General features: G+C 41.5%; 1 protein-coding gene and 1 long non-coding RNA gene across 3 annotated transcripts in view; one reads left to right on the top strand and one right to left on the bottom strand.

Annotated features, from left to right (window-relative positions):
- SLC26A9 (solute carrier family 26 member 9) overlaps window positions 1-15,479 on the top strand; it is a 56,856-nt gene extending 41,377 nt beyond the window's left edge. For both annotated transcript variants that reach the window (XM_028734355.2, XM_077929018.1), the window contains 9 exons: window positions 1,311-1,417; window positions 3,825-3,894; window positions 5,091-5,183; window positions 6,220-6,339; window positions 8,320-8,616; window positions 9,198-9,252; window positions 10,831-10,976; window positions 13,771-13,848; window positions 13,976-15,479. In XM_028734355.2, the coding sequence (XP_028590188.2) occupies window positions 1,311-1,417; window positions 3,825-3,894; window positions 5,091-5,183; window positions 6,220-6,339; window positions 8,320-8,616; window positions 9,198-9,252; window positions 10,831-10,976; window positions 13,771-13,848; window positions 13,976-14,023 (1,014 nt within the window). In that variant the 3' untranslated portion in view covers window positions 14,024-15,479. The remainder of the gene's footprint in view (window positions 1-1,310; window positions 1,418-3,824; window positions 3,895-5,090; window positions 5,184-6,219; window positions 6,340-8,319; window positions 8,617-9,197; window positions 9,253-10,830; window positions 10,977-13,770; window positions 13,849-13,975) is intronic.
- On the bottom strand, window positions 13,663-19,806 carry LOC114599321 (uncharacterized). The gene is made up of 2 exons (XR_003707282.2): window positions 19,007-19,806; window positions 13,663-14,290 (listed from the first exon to the last, which is right to left on the bottom strand). It is a non-coding gene; the product is annotated as an uncharacterized LOC114599321 (long non-coding RNA).
- Window positions 19,807-20,990: the final 1,184 nt, after the last annotated feature.

The following is a 20,990-nucleotide window of genomic DNA, read 5'->3' as shown; positions in this document are numbered from 1 at the left end:
AAAGGAGCTTCCTTTGTTGGCGCAATCCAATATCTAGAAACTGTGCCTTGAAACTCTTACATAATGGCCCTCCAGGGAAGGAAAGTCCTTCACAAAAAAAGAGATAAGGGTTCCAGGCATTAGCTGATGTAAAATTTACTGGCATGTGTACCATGGAAAAAGCAAACGAGCTTTATAAAGGTTTGGTTGTTGGATATTTTATTTGAACAAGATTTACAACAGTAAACTAAATTAGTGCCAATGTGTGTTCTCCAGAAATTGCTTTATCAGTGAAAAGAATAATCCAAATCGTTCAGTCACAGACATCAACAGTTTTCTTAAAATGCTGTTCAAATAGAAGCCAAGGGAGATATTGCTTTGAAGTTCAGAATATGGAATTACACAACAATGGACTTGAATTCAGTCTTGAAATATGCTGGGCAAAACACCTGACTCAGTGACGCACCTGCACAAGTAGTTAGTTTGGAACAGCTTCACAGCCACATACCCTTGAGTAAACTATACAAAAAGGAGGGATATAAATTTTATCAATAAATCATTCCTTTTCAGTAGTAAACCCCATGGAGTTCAATAGGGCTTGCTCCCAGGTAAATGTGTATAGGAGTACATGCTGAAGCAAGTCTGAGTGCTCAATAAACATACTGGGGTGGGGATGTCAGATCAAATATTCAACTAATAGCAACCCCTGCAAGATAATCTAGGCTGCATCCTGTTTTTCCTGCCCCAGTATGGCAGAAGAGACGACATAGGAAAAGCAGGGGCCTTGGGGCAGAGGGTGCTTTGCACAGCACCTGAGCAAACAGACCTTAGGAATACAGTCACACAAACAATTGTGCTCGATTGGTCCAACTGGTGTAGATCCCACAGAACCAGAAGATATGTGCTGGCAAAAAGTCAACACACAACCACTTCTCCAAAAATGCACCAGTTTAAACACTCTTGGAAGAACTGTATGGGAAACTACTGAACCAGATATATAATCGTCCATCTTGGCCCAATGCTTGCTGTAGATACTCCAGTATCTTAGCTGAGATCCTCAGTTTTTTCCAAACAGAACAAGAAATTTAATAGGCAACAATAAAACAAGTGTCTTAATGGCAATTTGAGTTGAGCAAAGTACATTTGTCCACATTCACTTGAATGGAAGTGTCTAAGGAGGCAACAACTTAACTCAGAGCTACAATATCCCAACCTTATCTTTGCAGATATATTTAAAATCCCAGGCCTGTCCACTTCATCCAAGTATCCCCATTCCCCTCCCCATTCTCAGTGCACGGAAGTGACCAGCTGTGTTTTATGTCTTTCCACAGGTGGTCTGGGTGGTGAGCTTCCTGTCAGCTTTCTTCCTGGGCTTGCCCTTTGGACTCGCTGTGGGAGTGGGTTTTTCCATCCTTGTGGTGGTTTTCCATACCCAGTTGTAAGTATTTTCCTGGTGTGGCCTGTGGTGTGGCCCAAGGAGGGACATTTTCCATCATTTGGGTCAAAATTTCAAAGGCAGGTGCTACTCCCAGCACGTGGAACATGAAAGCACCAGTCCCTGTTAGTAAACAATGATGTCAGCTTCAGATAACTGCTAGCTAATCGGCCATTCCCATAAATATATTCCAAGGCTGGTATAAATATGAAAGTATTTACGTCATGTTAAAAACACCTGTGGCACGTATCCTCCTCTCAAATCCATTATAGATACAAGGGAACTCCCACTTATTACTCACTAAACTCTCAGTATAAGTGATAAATGTGATGCTGGACTATGCTGATATTTCCTTTGGTAGCTTGACCCAGAGAGAAAGTCAAGGTGAAACCAGATCATGTAGTTGTGCAGTTAATTTAAAAACAACAACAACCAAATAGCTGGTGGGGAGAACTAAAACGGATTGAGAAGGTGGCATTGCAGAGGGAATCTTTAACCCATTGTCCCTTCTGGGATCCTGATTTGAACTACACATGCCCCACCTCTATTCATGATGGGAGGAAAGTGAGCATTTTCCTTTCCTTGTGAGCAGCAGGGTCAATGCCAACTGTGACTAGGGCAGGAACAAATTGTGAAAGGCTTCCCTCCCCCACCTCCACTCCTTCACAGTCCCAAGTCAACTCCCTCCCATCCCCGTTAGCACCAGTTGGAAGAAATGCTTTATATTCAGACAGCATCTTTGGATGCAACTGTTTCATCATGGTAGACGACAGGAAAGGACTAAGCACAGGGACCTCTGCTTTTCTTGGTTTCTCTTTTCATGCCATTAAGGTGTCCACCAGGTTAGGTCTTTCACCATCTCAGAAAAATAGGGGGGGGGGGTGTTTTGCAGAAATGCTTCCCACATAAGAATAACCTTGCATCAGTGTAGACTGCAGAAGATGCTTGCAGGACTCACCTTGGTATCTCCCATGCCTGCAATGTAGATAGGAATGTAGAACCAGAATGTCATGGACCCCTGCTGTCTGTCATCGTTGACGGACAGTCTCTCCCGTAAGGACTAGGAGGAATCCCCAGACCTTCTTGCCCGTATCGGCCTTGCAAATTCAGGCCACAGAGAACTCCATGCCATGAGGATAATGTGTGAATCAGCATTTATTTCCCCGTGGTATAATTCTGATCTTGTAGGGATCTTGAGGAACCACTTGTAAAGGCACACCCTTAGTCTCATTCCCCCATTCGTTTTTTCAATGGTCAAGACTGCTCCCTGGTGTGCTGCCAATTGTCACCACATGGGGGCACATTCATGACAAAAAAAAAATTCAACTGTGGAAACTTAAATGTCTACCATATTCACAACACAGCAGTTTTTCGCTCTTTTGAACATTGTGAAACACATTCAGGAAAAAGAAGAAACTCAAACAGCTTTTTAATGTATATATGACACAATTGATCCAGAAGACACACTCTTCCTTTCTTCACACCCTCTGTCATCAGTTTAGGATGGTGGTGAAGGAGAATAGCAAATGGTGCCTCACAAACACTGTTACGTATTGCTAGACTAATGAAGCTACTCTGTTTTGTTTAGCAAGATTAGAGCCACTGCTGCTGCTGTGTTTTCAATAGATTTCCTCCATTGGCCCAGTGAAATGGGAACCATAGATAAATTTATTGATATTCGTGGTGTGTTCAAATACAAAGCTCTACTGGCTTGCCCCTTTTATTTTATTTCCTCCAACTGTGGATATCACTACTTCTAGAGTGATTTTCTCCCCTCCCAACATCTCTCTTATTGGGATGAAGAGTGTAGATTGGTTTCATAATCTCTCCCAAAATGGATGGATCTGGTATAATAATAATAATAATAATAATAATAATAATAATAATAATACATACATACATACATACATACATACATACCGTATTTTTCGCACCATAGGGCGCACCGGACCATAGCGCGCACCCAGTTTTTAGGGGAGTAAATCAAGGGATTTACTATGGCACAAGCCTGTATTTGCTCAATTTTTGGAGGGGAAAAACTGCGTCCAATAGAGCGAAAAATACGGTACATACCCTGCCCATCTGGCTGGGTTTCCCCAGCCACTCTGGGTGGCTCCCAACCAAATATTAAAAACACAATACAGCATTAAACATCAAAAACTTCCCTAAACAGGGCTGCCTTCAGATGTTTTGGAACATAGCAGTGACAGCCACAGGTAGTTAAAGAGGAAAAATTTTGCCTGGCGCCTAAAGCTATATAATGACTTATAATGAAGTTAAGCACACAATCCTTTCTTTTCTATTTCACTTGCATCATTGAACTGTATTAACAGGAACTCCAGTGAAACTGATTTTTTTTAAAAAGGCTGTCTATATTTTGACAATTGTTTCTTTCCATTTTCCTTCACAGTCGCAATGGTTGTGTCATTGGTCCTGTAGCTGCTACTGATATATACAAAAATCCCAAAGTCTACAACAAGGTAAATGGGTCAGAAAATAACCCTCTGCTTCCTCCTGTTTTTGCCATCAATACACAAGTGAGATGTTTGCTGTCTCATCAAATGTGATTTGAGTCTGAACATCTATTTGCTGTGCAAATTTACCTCATAGTATTGATGGCCAAAGTTGGCCATTACTGTTCAGTAGAATTTGAAATTCACTGGCAGCATTGCTCTTTTCTTTTGCAACCATTTCCATGGCTAACATTGTTTGTGCACCACTTCCCAAACCAGCAGTGGGAGCTCACTGCTTGCAGAGTAAATAGGAATGTGTATGACACTGGCTCTAGTATGAATGTCCAATTATGTTCTGTGCCATAGGGAATCTTATGCAAGCCAAACACATGGAACAGGCTCAGCAACCTAATCACTAAGGCATGGGTAGGCAAACTAAGGCCTGGGGGCCGGATCCAGCCCAGTCACCTTCTAAATCCAATCTGCGGATGGTCCGGGAATCAGCGTGTTTTTACATGAGTAGAATGTGTGCTTTTATTTAAAATGCATCTCTGGGTTATTTGTGGGGCATAGGAATTCATTCACCCCCCAAAAAATATGGTCCACCCCCCATAAGGTCTGAGGGACAGTGGACCAGCCCCTTGCTGAAAAAGTTTGCTGACATCTGCACTAAGGCTCTACTTTGTAGCCTGTTTGGCTAAATTGAAGAGTCAGTACTATATGGGAAGGAATTTCAGTTTAATTTAACTTTTACAAAGGGTGAAAAGTGTGCAAGATAAGGAAAATGTACTTTCTCGCTATGTTCCGTTCCCTAGCAAGAACAGAGATGAAAGAGTTAATGGAAAGTAGTAACTCTTACCAAAGTGACACCACTTTCAGGAAGCAGACTAGCAAACTGAGGGGAATCCACATGTTAACAGGTGCTACATATTCAGTCCTGCAACAGGGCACACATAGCCTAGGATTCTGCCAGCCAGCTGTTTAGGTGAAAGCTTGTGCTGGATTGAATGGTCTCCCCCATCTGAGATGCACTTACACACCAAAAATGTGTAGATCTGGAGAGGGAGCCTGCTGCCACATTGCAGCCATTACCGCCCACATTCATTTCTCCTTAGATGAGTATGGGTAAAGGGTTCTTTACTAAATCTTCCTCCTTCTTTTAAACATCTCAAAAGAACTGCAAGTACCATTTGAACCCTGAGAACCTTTCTCTTTCTTTGCAGGTCCGAGAAATTGAAGGAATTAAAATTGTTACCTACTGCTCCCCTCTTTACTTCGCTAATTCAGAGATATTCAGGGAGAAAGTTATTGCCAAGGTAAAAAAATAAAAAATAAAAATCTATTGTGTAGGCGATGATTAACCATTTTTCGCATTACAGGAACAGATATTTACCTCATGCCAAAACCATTTCTTCATCGCGATGTATGATTTTCCTCACTAAGCAACAGCAAATGTCTTGCAAACAAAGGCGTATGTTGGACCTGTTTAGTTCTTTCACTTAGCTCACTGACAAACGTTGGGAGTAAATAAATGAGTAAATAAAAAAACAAGAAGTCATACCACTTGGCTTTCTGTGCCATCAGTTTTCAGAGCTCAGTCTACCTTGCAGTGACAAGCCTGGAACACCAAAAGTTGTGGGGAGATGAATAAGCTTGGTAGGGAAATTTTTCGAAAGGCTTGTCTGGCTCCTACTCTGATGCCTTTTCAGGGCCAAGTGAATATATTATTTATTTCCCTAGGCTTCTCTCTCTCTCTCTCTGTTGATTTCCTCTCAGATTTCATTGTGGTTTCCCCACTTTTCTCTGTATTTTGTTATTTTATTTTTAAAATAAGTGTACGTATCAATGTCACCACCGACATCTTAGGAAGCAGAAGCAGCCACTGGGCAAACTCGTGTACTGTACTCACACTTGCACTGAAATATTTTGTTTGAATCTCATTTTGAAGCCAATATCCCAGCCCTACCCATTGCTTCCCAATGAATATAACTCTTGCTCAAGTTAGGAAGTCACATTTTTAAATGTTAAGCGGGTCCACCTCTCGCTTTTTAGCTCCACCACTTACGGTAGGAACTGTAGAATCCAACATGGCACTAAGGAGGTCATTCCATTCTGCTTGCCTGATGCAACGATCTTGCCTTTCCTTCCTCTTGCGCACTCTCCTGGGGAGTCTCCAGGACCACCACCACAACCCCGCCAATTGGGGTGGGGCTCAAGTGTAGAGAGAGGGGAAAGCCCTGGGGGTCCTGGAACTGGCTTTCACTTGCAGGACAGGGTCGTTGAACATGGCGGCCCCTTTTGTTACAAGTAGGAGTTGAGAACAACCTGGCTTACTGTCTTTTATTTGAACAGACTGGTGTGGATCCCATCAAAGTCTATTTGGCAAGGAAAAAGTATGTGAAGAATCAAGAAAAGGCAAGGGCAACATCAGAGAAAACAAGCAAACTAAAATCGCTCTTCAGGAAAAACAAGGTAATTTAGCAATTTTCCTAGTTGTGAGAGATCCTTTCTATGTGTGATACATGAAGGGGTTAACCTTGTTGGAGCGCCAGAGGGCAGCTTTGTTGGGGACAGGAAGAGAGCCCTACTTATTCTTTAAAAAAAAAAGTTGATCTGTGTGCTGCAACAGTAGAAAGAGGCTACCAACAGCCTAAAAAGAACTGTTGTTGCTGCTAGATTATGGGGTAGCATTTGTTTGCCACTTTGGGGAGAGATTTCACCAGCCTTCATGGCCACTCCTAAAATTGACTGGGACAGTGGAGGAGCAGTCATGCCTCCATATAATTTTTTAAAAAATTAAATAAACTTCTTTTTTTAAAAAATGTTCACTTAATGATGTAAGTCATTCATCATGTGTGACTTCATAGGCACTATCCAATAGATGCCCGTAACTTCCATGTACCACATTTTGTTCTGCACCCACTACTGCAACTAATGCACTAATTTGGGGGAAGGGAAATAAATTCCTTTCCCAAAAATATTGAAAAGAAGTGTAACATTTTTTGTAAGTTGCTTTGGGTCACTGTGGAGAGCTGTTGCTGGTCAGAATGGATAATGCGAAGTGTAGTATGGTCAATAGGAGGGATTTAAAACAAAAACTTATCACAGTAGGAAAAGAAAAAGGAAAAAAACAACCCACACTCCTTTCTTCACCTGGTTGGTGCAAGCCTGGCAGAACTTAGGGAATAGTGATCTCCCCACCACCACCACACACATCAATTTCCACACAGTGGCTCTGGCCATAATTAAATGAAAATTAGATGCATAATTTAAAAATCGCTATTTATCCCAAGTGTTCCTGTTTTGAAAACTCTGGCCTAATTCCTTGCCAACTGGAAGGACAAGATTAAAAAATAATAATACACAGCTAATTGCCACATATGAAACAGGAATTACTTGATTAGCAAGAAGATGTTTGCAAGTTGATTCTGCCACAAACACAGGGTGTATGGAAACAAACAAGCCTGCCTTACAATGCATGCACCTATAGACCACAGGAAGCTGCAGGTTAGACCAGGGACTGGATAATGGTACTAGCATGCAAATTGTTGTTGTTGTAGTAGTAAAATTGGGCCAAACTGGTCCAATAAATGTTGGACCAGATTGGATTTTTTCCTATTAGTTTTATCATTGTAAGGCAAAGAATATTCATCAGTTATTTATTGCAAATCCAGTGCAAGCTACTGAATTCTACAGTGAAAAATGTGAAGAAAATGTATGAACGTGCTAAAACTGGGAATTGTTGGGCCATTCCTTCCTTTGCCCTTCATGCGCCACTTGTATGTTTTTTTATAATCTATTACTGTCTTTCATTGGAATTATTTAGTTTATTTCATAAAATTTATATACCACTTGATTGTAAAAAACAACAACCAATAACCCCCAAAGCTGTTTACAAAAAGAATTAGTAGATAAACAACCAACAGCTAGCACTGCTGCTTATGATTAATGCTGAAATCCCTCAGTCTCACCTCATTCAGGAGAGTACTCTTGACTCTCCGGAGAGCCTTTTTCAGTATTTCAAGCCAATATTTAAATGATATCATATAAAAGTTTGTACTGTATTAATGTATTTGACGGCTGGTTTTGTTTTGTTTTAATGGCATTTTCTGATATTTTGCTAACCACTTCAGATACCAACCATGGTAGAAATGTGATGTATGTGCATAATAAGCACGCATGCATGTCGCAGGTTCGATCCCCATATAGGACAGCTGCTAGATCATTCTCAGGGACCCTCCCACCTCTACGATTCTATGAGTCTATGTGCAAATAATCAACATATAACATATGAAACAAATATTTTATTTATTTATTAAACTCATTAGTCACGGTTTGTTTGTTTCTTTGCCAATGCAACCCAAAGCAACTCACAATAAATAAGACCAACAGCAATGGAAATAAGTTAGAATAAATATGAACTTGAATGTGGTCCCCCTTCCTTTGCTACAGACTATGTCTCTGCAAGAGCTCCAGAAGGATTTTGCAAGCATGTCTCCGACAGATACCAACAATAACCAGACCTCCGCAAATGGTAAAAGCGTCTCCTACATTAACTTCAACCCATCTGAAAAGCAGGCTGAACAGGGAACCATTGCCAGTCATCGCAGCAGCACCTGCAGCGCTATCCCAGAATCAAACACTGACCCCATGACCACAGCGCCCCCATTTGTCAACTTCCATACAATTATCCTGGATATGAGCGGCGTTTGCTTTGTGGACCTGATGGGCACGAAAGCTTTGGGAAAGGTCAGTTTTTCACTTGGTTCTACCTCCGGTTTATTTTTGTGACACTGCCTACTGAATTCGTTCTCTTTAAAACTTCCCGTTGAGTTCTCTTAAGTTTTAATAACAAGAGCTGCAATAGTCTTATTTTTAAGAAAAGTTGGCAGGCACAGGGTAGCATTAGGCTCGTTTCAGCTAGTTGTAAGCGCTGCCAGATAAGCAATCAGAACAAGATGCTGAATCCAAGGAACACAGGTCAGTTCCCAGAAACAGACTGTGACCCTTGCACTCCTCCTATGGATCGCCTTCTGATGCACTATTCAAAGCTCAGCCATTGTTTACTGAGCCTGAACACTTGGTGATTCCCATTGCTGTTCCAGGGTTACACATGGCATCAGTATCACCTGAGCTAAGCACTTTTGAAAATGCAGTGCTACATATTGTTTGGTGTCCGTCCCCCCACATGACACTGGAAGTGTTATTATGCTAATGTACCATGTCTTGAATTTGTAGTGCACCCTAAATTCATGGACTCTCAGATTTTGTGTTGTAAAAGCTAATCATGTACTCTCGTTCCCTCCCCCACTCCTGGTCTCCTCATATAGCTGTGCACCAACTATCAGAGGATTGGGATTCAAGTATTTCTGGCAAATGTACAAGGTAGGTATATTGCTCTTTGTACCATATTTTCTCTATCTTCCATTTTGAGGGCCTTGAAAATGGGCAGAATAACAGCAAATAAATATATTGCATGTAAAACACATTACCATTTTCATATTAATTGCAAAAATCTAGGTACTATACAAATTTACAAGTGCTGTTCTGTAGTGTAGCATGGGGACTGTGTAGGTATTTAATAATGCAGCAATACCACAAATCAAATTCAAACATCACTGAGCAACGCCCTCCGACTTTTTATATATATGCAAAGTAGCCTCGGAGGCTGCCAGGCTATTTGTCACTTCAAAATTTGCTTTCACCAATCTGCTTTTCTTCCTGTGGGTGAAAAGATACTCATGTACCCTATCTCTCCCATGGTTGGCAAAACAGCTGGAGGGGTGGTTTTAAAATGACATATAGCTGTATGTGGAAGGGTTAAACAGGCTCTACAAATCAGGTGGGAAATCACACAACTGAAACTGATTGTTGCATGTAGTTTCTGTCCATCTAGTAGTATTAAATATCCAATGTGAATTGGTTTTGTATCAGTTTCCTGGTGTAAACTCCTTGTTCCATTGTGGCTGCTTTTGCCAGCTAAAGGGTTCAGGGCATGACAATTCATAACAAAGCCTGTTTGTAGCCAGCAGAAAAGACACACAATGCTTAAAAAATAAATAAATCACACAACAGCATATGAAGAGGCAGGTATAAGAGACTTACATGATTAAGGGGTTGGTGTTTTCTTCTGCTTCGCTGCATTAATTTTAGATTCAGGGATGTGTTTTTCTGAAATCATTAGACATTGCTAATGGTTGTAAATGTGTGACTTTACTTAACCATAAGAGGTACGATTATACCTCAGATTTCTTGAACTTGATTGTTCTGGGAAATAGCATGCAATTGATATGCCAAAGCAGCTTAAAGCTGGAAGATGGAAACACAGAGGAGGGATGGCACTTCTACTGAGGCAAAAGTATAGGGTATTTTTTTCATGATTGCAATTCAACCCACATTTTAACTTAATAAACATATGCAATCATGTTTATTCAAGAATTATGAGATTTCCTTAAGAGTGTTATGATAATGGTGGTGAAATTAATGAATTACTCTACATATTGGAGCTTGGGATAGGGTTCTAAATAATGTGAGTCTCCAGATCTTAGAGATTTAATGACACAGTGACTCTTTCTATACCACTTCTTGTCCCGGAAAAAAATGTTTTGCCAACACATTACATGAGCCAGCTGCTTCCAAGCGTACAGCTGGGGGGGGGGGGGACATTTCCCAACAAAGAACCTGCAGTCCCCCTTAGTCCTCTTGCTCAATCCATTAACATATTGAGCTTCAAATTCAAACAGCAATAGGGCGTCATCCTAGTTCCATATACTTGTGTCTGATTCTTAACAATTGCAACAGGTCCTATGGGCTTTAAATATTATCATTTTGCATTACGTAGGCCTTCTAACTATTATTCTCGCTCGCAAATCTAGTGTATAGGAAATGCCCTGACACAAATAATTTTCCAGCACACAGCTCCTGCTTGCAGCTTAGTCTATATAACTTTGTCTCCTTCGTTAGCCCAAGTGTATGATGATATCCGCACGGGGGGAGTCTTTGAAGAAGGAGGTCTTGAGCCCAGTCATCTCTTCGTGACCATCCATGATGCTGTTTTGTTTGCAACAATGAATGGAAACAGAGCAACACAGCGTCCTGACTTACAGCAGGTAAAGATGATTCACTGTCTCTTCACTCTTTTTGCCACATATATGCAGCTCTGTGCATGTGTGTTTAATACTCTTCTGCTTTCCTTCGGACATTGCCTTAGTGGTTATGAATCAGATTGGCTAATAGGCCTTTTCTTTTCTTACACTTTGATCCTGCCCTTTCTCCAAGAAGCTCAAGACGGCATACACAGTCCTCCACTCTTTATAACCCTGTTAAGTAGGTTAGGCTGAGGGTTGTTGACTCGCCCAGTCACCCAGTGAGTTTCATGGCTGAGGGGAGATTTGAACTTGTGTCTCTGCAGTTTTAGTCCTACACTGTAACCAGTATAGTATGTATGAATGCAACCAAACTTTCTGCCCTCTATTGTTCACCACCACTAACAGACTCACGGCCCTCCACTTCACCACTGGAGATCCTATAATCAATTGCTCCTCCGATCATCAGATACTGTACACCTATTTTCAAGCCTAGCTTTGCACCTGTTAGCAACTTTTTTAAAAAAAAAAGAAAAATGCTAATATTCTTTCTGCCCCAACAGACTCTGAAGAGGAAGCTTGAGGGGAATGAGACAACAGGCTCCTTTTAGTCATTAGAAAGACATAGCTGAGTGTCTGGTCAATGGGTGTGTGTTGGTGTGCTAGTTTTGGGGACAAGGGCTGCAAGCTGCCCTGACTACTTTTCCATTCTGGACTCATTTTATCCAGCCTGAGTCTTGAGAGAAGGTAGTGGTCTGCTCTTCCTGGAAACCTATCACAGATGACCAAGTTTGAAAAATGAAAAACAAAACAAAACATGAAGTTGTTAGCGGTCCAGTCTAAATGTAATGGGCAAAATCTGTTTGGATTTGGATAGGTGCAAATAAAGAAATATTAAGTATGGTGGGTGGCAGATAGCAAGGACTAGAAATGGTAGCATGTTAAATTGCCCCATCTTAGTTCTGTGTGTTCATGCACAGATACAGACAGCAAATCTATACAGTTCAGTGGTTCATCTAAATGGACATTCTGGTTTTGTGCTTCTTTCTCTCTAGAAGCCTTCACAGGTTGGCTTTTTAAAAATTCCTATGGAATTGTGGGGAAGAGCCCCAAATGAAGATCAGCAAATGATCTGCTAACTCTTGTGGAGATAAAAGTATTAACTGGCCTCCCAGATCAAATAAACTCACTACCAACAAGTAACTTTATCTCATATGGACTGAGCTTTAGCTTATTGGTCATTACTAATCTCAAACACTGATGCACCAGGCCTGCCACCTCAATGTATCTGGTTAAAAGGAGAAATAGAGCTGGGTGTCATAAGCATATTGATGACACCTCACTCTATTAACTTGCAGCTGAATGTATGAACTGATTCTACAAAAACATTGTATATGAAGAGAGGAAAGATGAATACTATGGTTTTGATCAGTAGCAAAATGGCTCATTCAGACTTGCAAATTGCCACTCAATGCTGCACTTATCAAGTTATAATCATGCATGTGTGAGTCAGTCAGTCAGTCTGCAAAGCAAACCTGTGTTGCATGCAACAAACTAGCACACAGACATTTTAAAAAAATAAAATAAAAAACACCCCATCATTTTATATCTAGCTGCTAAGCTCATGGGGTAGTCATGGTCTTGGTTTCCTTATTTGCATTTCTGTGCTTGATAAAGGACTTGTTGACCCAGCCTTCAGCTGACATGATGGAACACCTAATCATTGCTGTATGGCAACTGCTATTTGCTCCTAAGAGATTTGTTGAAGGTGAAATCATCTGGTTATCATTTGGATATGGGGCAAAGGACTAAGTCCTTGTTCCACCGTGAGCCTGGGTCTAGCTCATGAGGCATGATAGGAGGCAGATACGTGGGGGCTGGGCAATATTTTTAGAAGCCTGTCCTGAACCACACACAGATATTTGTGTCTACAGCATTCATGAAAGATGTTTGTGTACCTTCTATTTTTCAAACTTCCAACGATTGCCACTCCACTCACACCCTTAACAAATGCTATTTGGATGCACTGACCCTTCCAAGAACAACTTGAAGTGCCATCACATCATCCAAACGCCACTGAAACCAAACTATTCGCAGAACCCTTTTCTCACTCTTACAAGACTTTTAGTACTTGGGAATGAATACATTAACACAACAAAATACATGTGTGGTATATGTCAACCATAAGGGTTTTTGTGCGGGCACATTACTGTTTAATGAATTTGCATAAACTGTTCCTTATACAATCTAGAAAATGTTTGAGGAGCTTGCTGACATGTAGGTACATGCCAGAACAGTGTAACAAAGCACTACAAACATGTTGCAGTACCTACAAATAACAATTATACCCCATGTTATAATACAATAAATATTTATTACTTGTCGCTATAGGCCATTGCAAAGAGGGGAGAGTACAACTGGAAACTCGGGGAAGGGAGAGAGCTCAAGCTTGGGTCCTGCTTGTATGCTTCCCACAGGCATCTAGTTGACCACTGTGAGAACAGGATGCTGGACTAGATGGCTCATTGGCCTGATCCAGCAGCCTCTTCTTATGTTCATGACCATAATGTTTGCAGCAGCAGCTGAAAAAGTACACAACAGTTGCTGTATATACTGTCTATTACTGCATCACATAGGGGAGATCATCTTAAATATATATATATTGAGCTGTCCCCTTGCTAGCATTTGTATTGGTAATTAAATCTTTTAGAGTCTTGTGCTGACCTTTGGTTTTAAACAAATAAATGGCTGACTAGCAACATTATCATGTTTTTTAGCTTGCAAACAATAACTGGTGATTTGTCATGCTTCCATACAGAGGTCAAGTCAGATAGAAGTCTCTATCTCTGATGAATCACTGGAAGACAGCAGCGCTGAATTCCAAAACTTAGAAGAGGTAAGTTAAAAGGAAAATGTGGTATTAAGTGAAATGTCTGAGCGCTCATTCTTCTTAGTACATTTCTGGCCTGTTACTAGTATTCTCAGCATCAGCTACTCTAACCCAAATCCTTTTTTCCCCCTAGGAAATGTTTGGAAGCATTTTTCATTCGGATGCACAGACAGCACTGTGAGCTCATGAGAAACACTCATATGATGGCAAACTTCTTGACCAAGACATTACTTTATGAAGAGATGTCCCTGTGTCTGAATAGCAAGGAAAATAGCCTTTGTGCATTTTTGGAATGGGACCATTGGTGCTTTTGCATCCCAGAGGCTTCTGACCTGATGATCTCTTCTGCCTCCATTCATCTCTGGTTATTGAAATGCAGAGCAAGCGATTCTTGAAGCAGTTGGCATGGGCAACAGACGGAGAAACTCAGGGAATATTCTTCATCTATCTAGAAGAAGCAGAAGAATAGCAGGACTATAATGACTTCTCTCTAGGCCTCATCCCACACTTCAAGCAATTCTTATGAACCCTTCATGATGTATCTAGCATACACACATAGCCAGGAACTCTCAGTCATCACCCTTGTTTTTATTAAGAGAAATACGAGGAAAAGCAGAGAATATATGATTGATCAACAGACATAACTCTCATAAGGTGTAGTTATTTGGGGTTTGTAAGGGGACGTTTGCTTCCAAAGTGTGAACTGATTTTATAGAGTTCACACTAAAATTAAGCATGCCTCTGAAGATGTTGCCCAATTATTCATCTGCTTTCATCACTACAGCCTAATACAGCACTCTTTGTTTCTATGGTCTAAATGCACCACCAGTATGTTTAGTGACCATCCATCATTTCTTGAAACATGTGCTGTATTTGCTGTGGTACTGAGCCTTATCAAGCTACTGACTAGAAGTAATGTTGCATTCTCTATTACAACTCCCCATTTTTAAAGGACAGTTCTGTTCAGGGGTAGGGGTGTGTGTGTGTGTGTGTGTGTGTGTGTTGGTGTGTGTGTAAATTACTTTCTATAGGAATTACATGCATAGAGAGACCCTTTCAGAGTGCTTTGAATCCAAAAACTGGAACTGTCTTTTGACTGCTGCTTCTACCTTGTGTCTAGAAACTGCAAGATAATAGCTACTTGCACAGTATTTTGGTGCTTTAGTTTCCTGTTCTCAATAACTAAACATTTAGAAAACATTCAGCTTAAGTTCTTATTGAGAAATAAACAAAGCTTCTGAAGGGGCCAATTTTCCTGGACCTGTTTGCCAATCCCATACATATTCTGTATGGGATAAAAAGATAAATTGTACCTCTTAAATACTATATTGAAAATACTCAGATTGCAGTCTACTCAATGCTTAGACTTCACCTGATATGCAATTTTGGTTGGAGGACTCTAACTTGATTTACAGGACAAAGTTCAAGGGCAGCGTTTGGTTTATTATTTGATCCCTCTCAAGCTGTTTTAATCGATGCAAACATTCTCGTGGATTTTCTTTAACGTGTGTCACAGATGGGGAGAATCTACCTCTCAGGCAGACCTGCCTGACTAGTTAACCTAGAAGAAGTTGTCTTTTTAAATTTTATTTTGTAAATGCGAATTAATTTTTATATAAAAATGTGAATAATGCAAATGATGTTTTAGTTTTCTGTTGTAATTCCTTCTTGCAGCCCCAAGGTGTTGAATATGTAATGCCTATGACTTAAGGTTAAATGTTCTAAAGTAAATGCTAAGCCTAAGATATACAGCACAAGCCAAAGAACATGAAAAAACAAACCACATAAAAGGCTGGCCATTCTGATGCGGCACTGTGCTGAAATAAGTCATAGTTTGGTTCATCGTGTCTTCTGAACCCAGACTCACGGTTTAGCCCTCTCCAGAATAACCATCAGTTGAATCCAAAGCTTGTCCTATGGTTTACTGCTTGTGTTTTGTCTGCCATAGCTAAATCACAAGCCCAGGTTAAGACAATAAAGGTAAAGGTACCCCTGCCCGTACGGGCCAGTCTTGACAGACTCTAGGGTTGTGCGCCCATCTCACTCAAGAGGCCGGGGGCCAGCGCTGTCCGGAGACACTTCCGGGTCACGTGGCCAGCGTGACATCGCTGCTCTGGCGAGCCAGAGCTGCACACGGAAACGCCGTTTACCTTCCCGCTAGTAAGCGGTCCCTATTTATCTACTTGCACCTGGGAGTGCTTTCGAACTGCTAGGTTGGCAGGCGCTGGGACCAAACAACGGGAGCGCACCCCGCCGCGGGGATTCGAACCGCCGACCTTTCGATCAGCAAGCCCTAGGCGCTGAGGCTTTTACCCACAGCGTCACCCGCGTCCCTCAGGTTAAGACAATACACAAAGTCAAACTATGGCTTAACTCAGCGCAGCACAGCAGCAAAACAACAAGAGAGGAGTAAAGCAACTGCAGTCTTCTCTTCCAAAGGCCATACACACACCTAGGCATGCACACTGAGATGTGGTTTGGCTTAGTGTGACATGTGAACCAGGTGAGGGGTGGGGGTGCAATCAAACCACTCAAGGAGTTTCCAAAGAAAATAAAAAATAAGAACGGGAAATGAAAATAACTTGAAACAGAAATAAAATTATCCCCCTCCAAAGAAGCTACATTGTTCTAACTAGTGGAAAATCATAGAGATTTCAAATGTGTGCTTAATGTAGATGATTTTGGAACTTTAAAAATATATTGTTTTAAAGCTGCATCCAAGTGTTTGTTTAATTCTTATAATTGTCTTAAACAATAAGGAAAAAAAATTGAGATGTAATCTGAATAAGATAATGCAGCTGCATTGAAGCTTCCAGATAAATGGTGCCCAGCTTGCAAAGAAAACAGAACTTCATGAATCATCTACTGTGGGCAAAAATATCTTGGATTACAACATCCAAATTTCCTTAGTTTCGTTCTGCATAATAACTCATCCCCAGAGGCACGTATAAACAGAGGTGGTGGGGTTTGTTTGTTTTTTTTGAAGCCAAGTCCAGTCAAAGGCCCAGCATGCATGCCACATTAAACCAATTTAAAACAAACTATAGTGAAAGCTCCTCTCCTGCACCTGTTGTGCCACCAATGAAACAAAAGTGTACTGCAGGGGATAATAATGATGCAATGCTGTCTACATAAAAGCATAAAAGTCTGCTGGGATAGGTCAGCGGCCCATCTAGTCCAGCATCCTGTTTGAGACTACATAACACAGGTCCTGAAAGACCTACATTGGCACCCAGTAAGTTTCTGAGCACAATTCAAAGTTTGGTGCTGACTTTTAAAGCCCTAAAGAGCCTCGGTCCTGTATACCTGAAGAACATCTCCACCCCCATTGTTCTGCCCGGACACTGAGGTCCAGCGCCGAGGGCCTTCTGGCGGTTCCCTCATTGCGAGAAGCAAAGTTGCAGGGAACCAGGCAGAGGGCCTTTTCAGTTGTGGCACCCACCCTGTGGAACACCCTCCCATCAGATGTAAAGGAAATAAACAACTCCCTGACTTTTAGAAGACATCTGAAGGCAGCCCTGTTTAGGGAAGTTTTTAATGTTTGATGTTTCATTGTATTTTTAATATTTTGTTGGAAGCCGCCCAGAGTGGCTGGGGAAACCAAGCCAGATGGGCGGGGTAGAAATAATAAATTATTATTATTATTATTATTATTATTATTATTATTATTATTATTACTATTACTACTACTTACAGTGTCCAACCAAATGCCTGTTGAAAGCCTGCAAGAAGGACCCGAGTGCAACAACCGTCTCCTTACTTGTGATTCCTGGCAAATGGCAGCCTGAAGTAGAACATAGCCATTGCGGCTAGTAGCCACTGACAGCCTTATCACCAATGAACTTGTATAATATTCTCTCAAAGCCATTCCAGTTGATGGCCATCACTAGTTTTTGTGGGAGCAAATGACATAGTTTATACTATGTGCTATGTAAGTCCTTTCTTCTGAACGTTCAGCTTCACTGGGTGACCACAATTTCTAGTGTTACGAGAGGGGGAGAAAAACGTCTCCCCCTCCACTTTCTCTATGCATCACTTAATAAACCTCTGCGATGTCTCCTCTTACTTTTTCTCTCAACTAAGAAGCCCCAAATGTTACAAACTTTTCTCACAGGGAGTTGCTTGTGATTATATCCCCTTGATTATTTGCGTTGCCCTTTTAAGAACCTTTTCCTACTCTACAATATCCTTTTTGAGATGAGGCAACCACACAGTGTTCCAAGTGTGATTGCACAATTACCGTAGGTTTGTATAATGTCATTATGATATCAACAGTTTTATTTTGCAATTCCATTCCTAATGATTCCTAGCATGCAATTCGCCTTTTTAACAGCTGTTGCACACTGGGTTGACATCTTCATAAGCTATCCACTATGATTCCAAGGTCTTGTTCCTGGTCAGTCACTGCCAATTCAGACCCCATATGTGAAATTAAGATTTATTTATTTTTGTCCCAATGTGTTACACTTGTCCATACTGAACTGCTTTTGCCATTTTATTCCCTGCAATTTAGTTTGTATAAATACTTTTGGAGCTCTTCACAATCTCTTTTAACCACCCTTAACAATTTGATAACATTCACTAACTTGGCTACCTTACTGCTCGCCCTGAACTCTAATCTATTTATGAATAAGTTAAAATGCCCATGTCCCAATACTGACCCTTAGCGGCCTCCACTTTCTTCATTCCTCCATTGAGAATAGTCCATTTCTCTTTCTCTATCTCCAAAGCCATGATTTCCTACATCCAGCAATTACATGCTCAGGTCTAGGATGATGAGTCAGTCCCAAACCAGAGCCCTCAAGTACCATAGCATTACAAAAAGGAGAGGTAGGATTCAGAAGGGAGAAAATTTTATTTTCCCCTTCCCCACCTCCTCCATCTCCCTCACAAGCAGCCTAAACAGCACTACAAAACTCCTGTTTCAGGCTGGCTGGAAACTTAACCAAGAGCATCTTTATGGGGCAGATCAAACACACACACCGCAAATGCATTAAAAGCAGCTGAGCTTAAAATGGTATAAACAAGTCAGCATACACAGAAAATGATAATTAAGAGAGTTCCAATATAAAAACACCCCATGAGGAGACTTAGAATATTTCTCCAGGTAGGTGTTCCACAATCTTAGTGATGCTGGATAAAAGTCTGTGTTTTTAGTACTTACCCAACAGGTCTGATTTAAATATAAACCACAGAGCAGAGCCTAGGATGATAATCTTAAAATCTAGGTAGGTTCATATGGATCCTTTAGGTATCCTTATAGAATAAGAAAAATATGATTTTAAAATAAGTGTGAAAGTATGACACATTTTGACAAGGAGGGTGTTAACTCACACCATCCAAGGTATCTGAATACTAACTGCCGTGTAGCAAGAGAACTGTGTTTTCCCATCAACATTAGTCTGCATTAGGAAAAGTTTAAATGTTCCCACAATGAAGGCAAGATATCTGTTCACCCTACAACAGTTACAGCATGGCAGTAGATTCTCAAAAAAGAACCATTCTATACAAGTCATCAAGTATGAAGCATACCTGTCCCCACCCCATATTAGATCATATCCATTTAGGGGGAAACAATGTTTACCCAATCTATGCAGTCATTAACAGCCCGATCTGTTGTCATGGTACAAGAAATATTTGCACTTGAAATGTACATTCTTGTTTCTATCCCAGCTAGCACCTCAGTAGTCTGGATGCATGCGTTGGTTCTTGAAAGTAAGCCCTAGTTGAATTTACTGTACTTCTCTTTTGCCCAATTACAGTGGTACCTCAGGTTACATACACTTCAGGTTACAGACTCCGCTAACCCAGAAATAGTGCTTCAGGTTAAGAACTTTGCTTCAGGATGAGAACAGAAATCGTGCTCCGGCGGCGCGGCAGCAGCAGGAGGCCCCATTAGCTAAAGTGGTGCTTCAGGTTAAGAACAGTTTCAGGTTAAGTACAGACCTCCAGAACGAATTAAGTACTTAACCTGAGGTACCACTGTATTTGGGCATAGGTAGGACTAGGTTATGGGACGCGGGTGGCGCTGTGGGTAAAACCTCAGCGCCTAGGACTTGCCGATCGCATGGTCGGCAGTTGGAATCCCAGCGCCTGCCAACCTAGCAGTTCGAAAGCACCTCCAGGTGCAAGTAGATAAATAGGGACCGCTTACCAGCGGGAAGGTAAACGGCGTTCCATGTGCTGCGCTGGCTTGCCAGATGCAGCTTTGTCACGCTGGCCACGTGACCCGGAAGTGTCTGAGGACAGCGCTGGCTCCCGGCCTATAGAGTGAGATGAGCGCACAACCCTAGAGTCTGGCAAGACTGGCCCGTACGGGCAGGGGTACCTTTACCTTAGGACTAGGTTAATGCCAGCTCTTTGTTGGTTTCTGCTTCCTCACTGAGCAGCGAATGCACGTCACAAGACATTGTTTTGCATTCCACAGTCCAAGTTACTGTTGGATTCCCACGGGAATGGGAGACTGGTTTTCTGTTTTTCACTGTTCTCTCGGTTTCTTTGTTAGAGAGACAGTTGCTTCTCTGCTCTCACAGAGGCAAGATGCATGTTTGTATTCTCTCAGCATAGAGTGTAAATAAAGTTAAAGAATGTAGCACATACTGCTTATCCTTCTGCTGTGTGGACTACTCTGCTTGGGCTCAAGATAAGACGAGCCTGTATCAGCTTCAGATGGGCCGAAGCTGGTCAAAATCTCACACTCTTTACCTACAGCATTGCCTGAAAATAATCTCCAACCTTGCTGATAAAGACTGGCTTCCATGTTGAATACCTCATCCATTCTAATCAATGTGCAGACCTGGTTTTTCACCATACCCAGGAATACCTCCATCCCACAACCACCCCCTAGTTCTAGAAGTTCTGGGGTTCTAGAAATCTCGTTTGCTACTCTCTAGTATTTTTGATGGTCCTCATAAAGGTATTAACAACTTTGTTTCTTTGAAATCCCGCCCGCCCCCCATCCCGCCCGCCCCCCCCCCATGGACCCACACAGCTATTTTCACTCTTTATTGGGCAGCGCAATCCTATGCATGCCACCTTTACTCAGAAGCAAGCACCACTACAGGGCCAGCCCAAGACATTGTGGCACCTGGTGCAAACCAAACATAGTCATGTGTTCCCTGCCTGGAAGAGGAATACTGAGCTCTACA

The sequence above is a fragment of the Podarcis muralis genome, chromosome 5 (assembly GCF_964188315.1).
Source record: "Podarcis muralis chromosome 5, rPodMur119.hap1.1, whole genome shotgun sequence".
NCBI lineage: Eukaryota > Metazoa > Chordata > Lepidosauria > Squamata > Lacertidae > Podarcis > Podarcis muralis.
The sequence above is the reverse complement of the archived record's forward strand: the minus strand, read 5'-3'. Positions and strand labels throughout refer to the sequence as shown.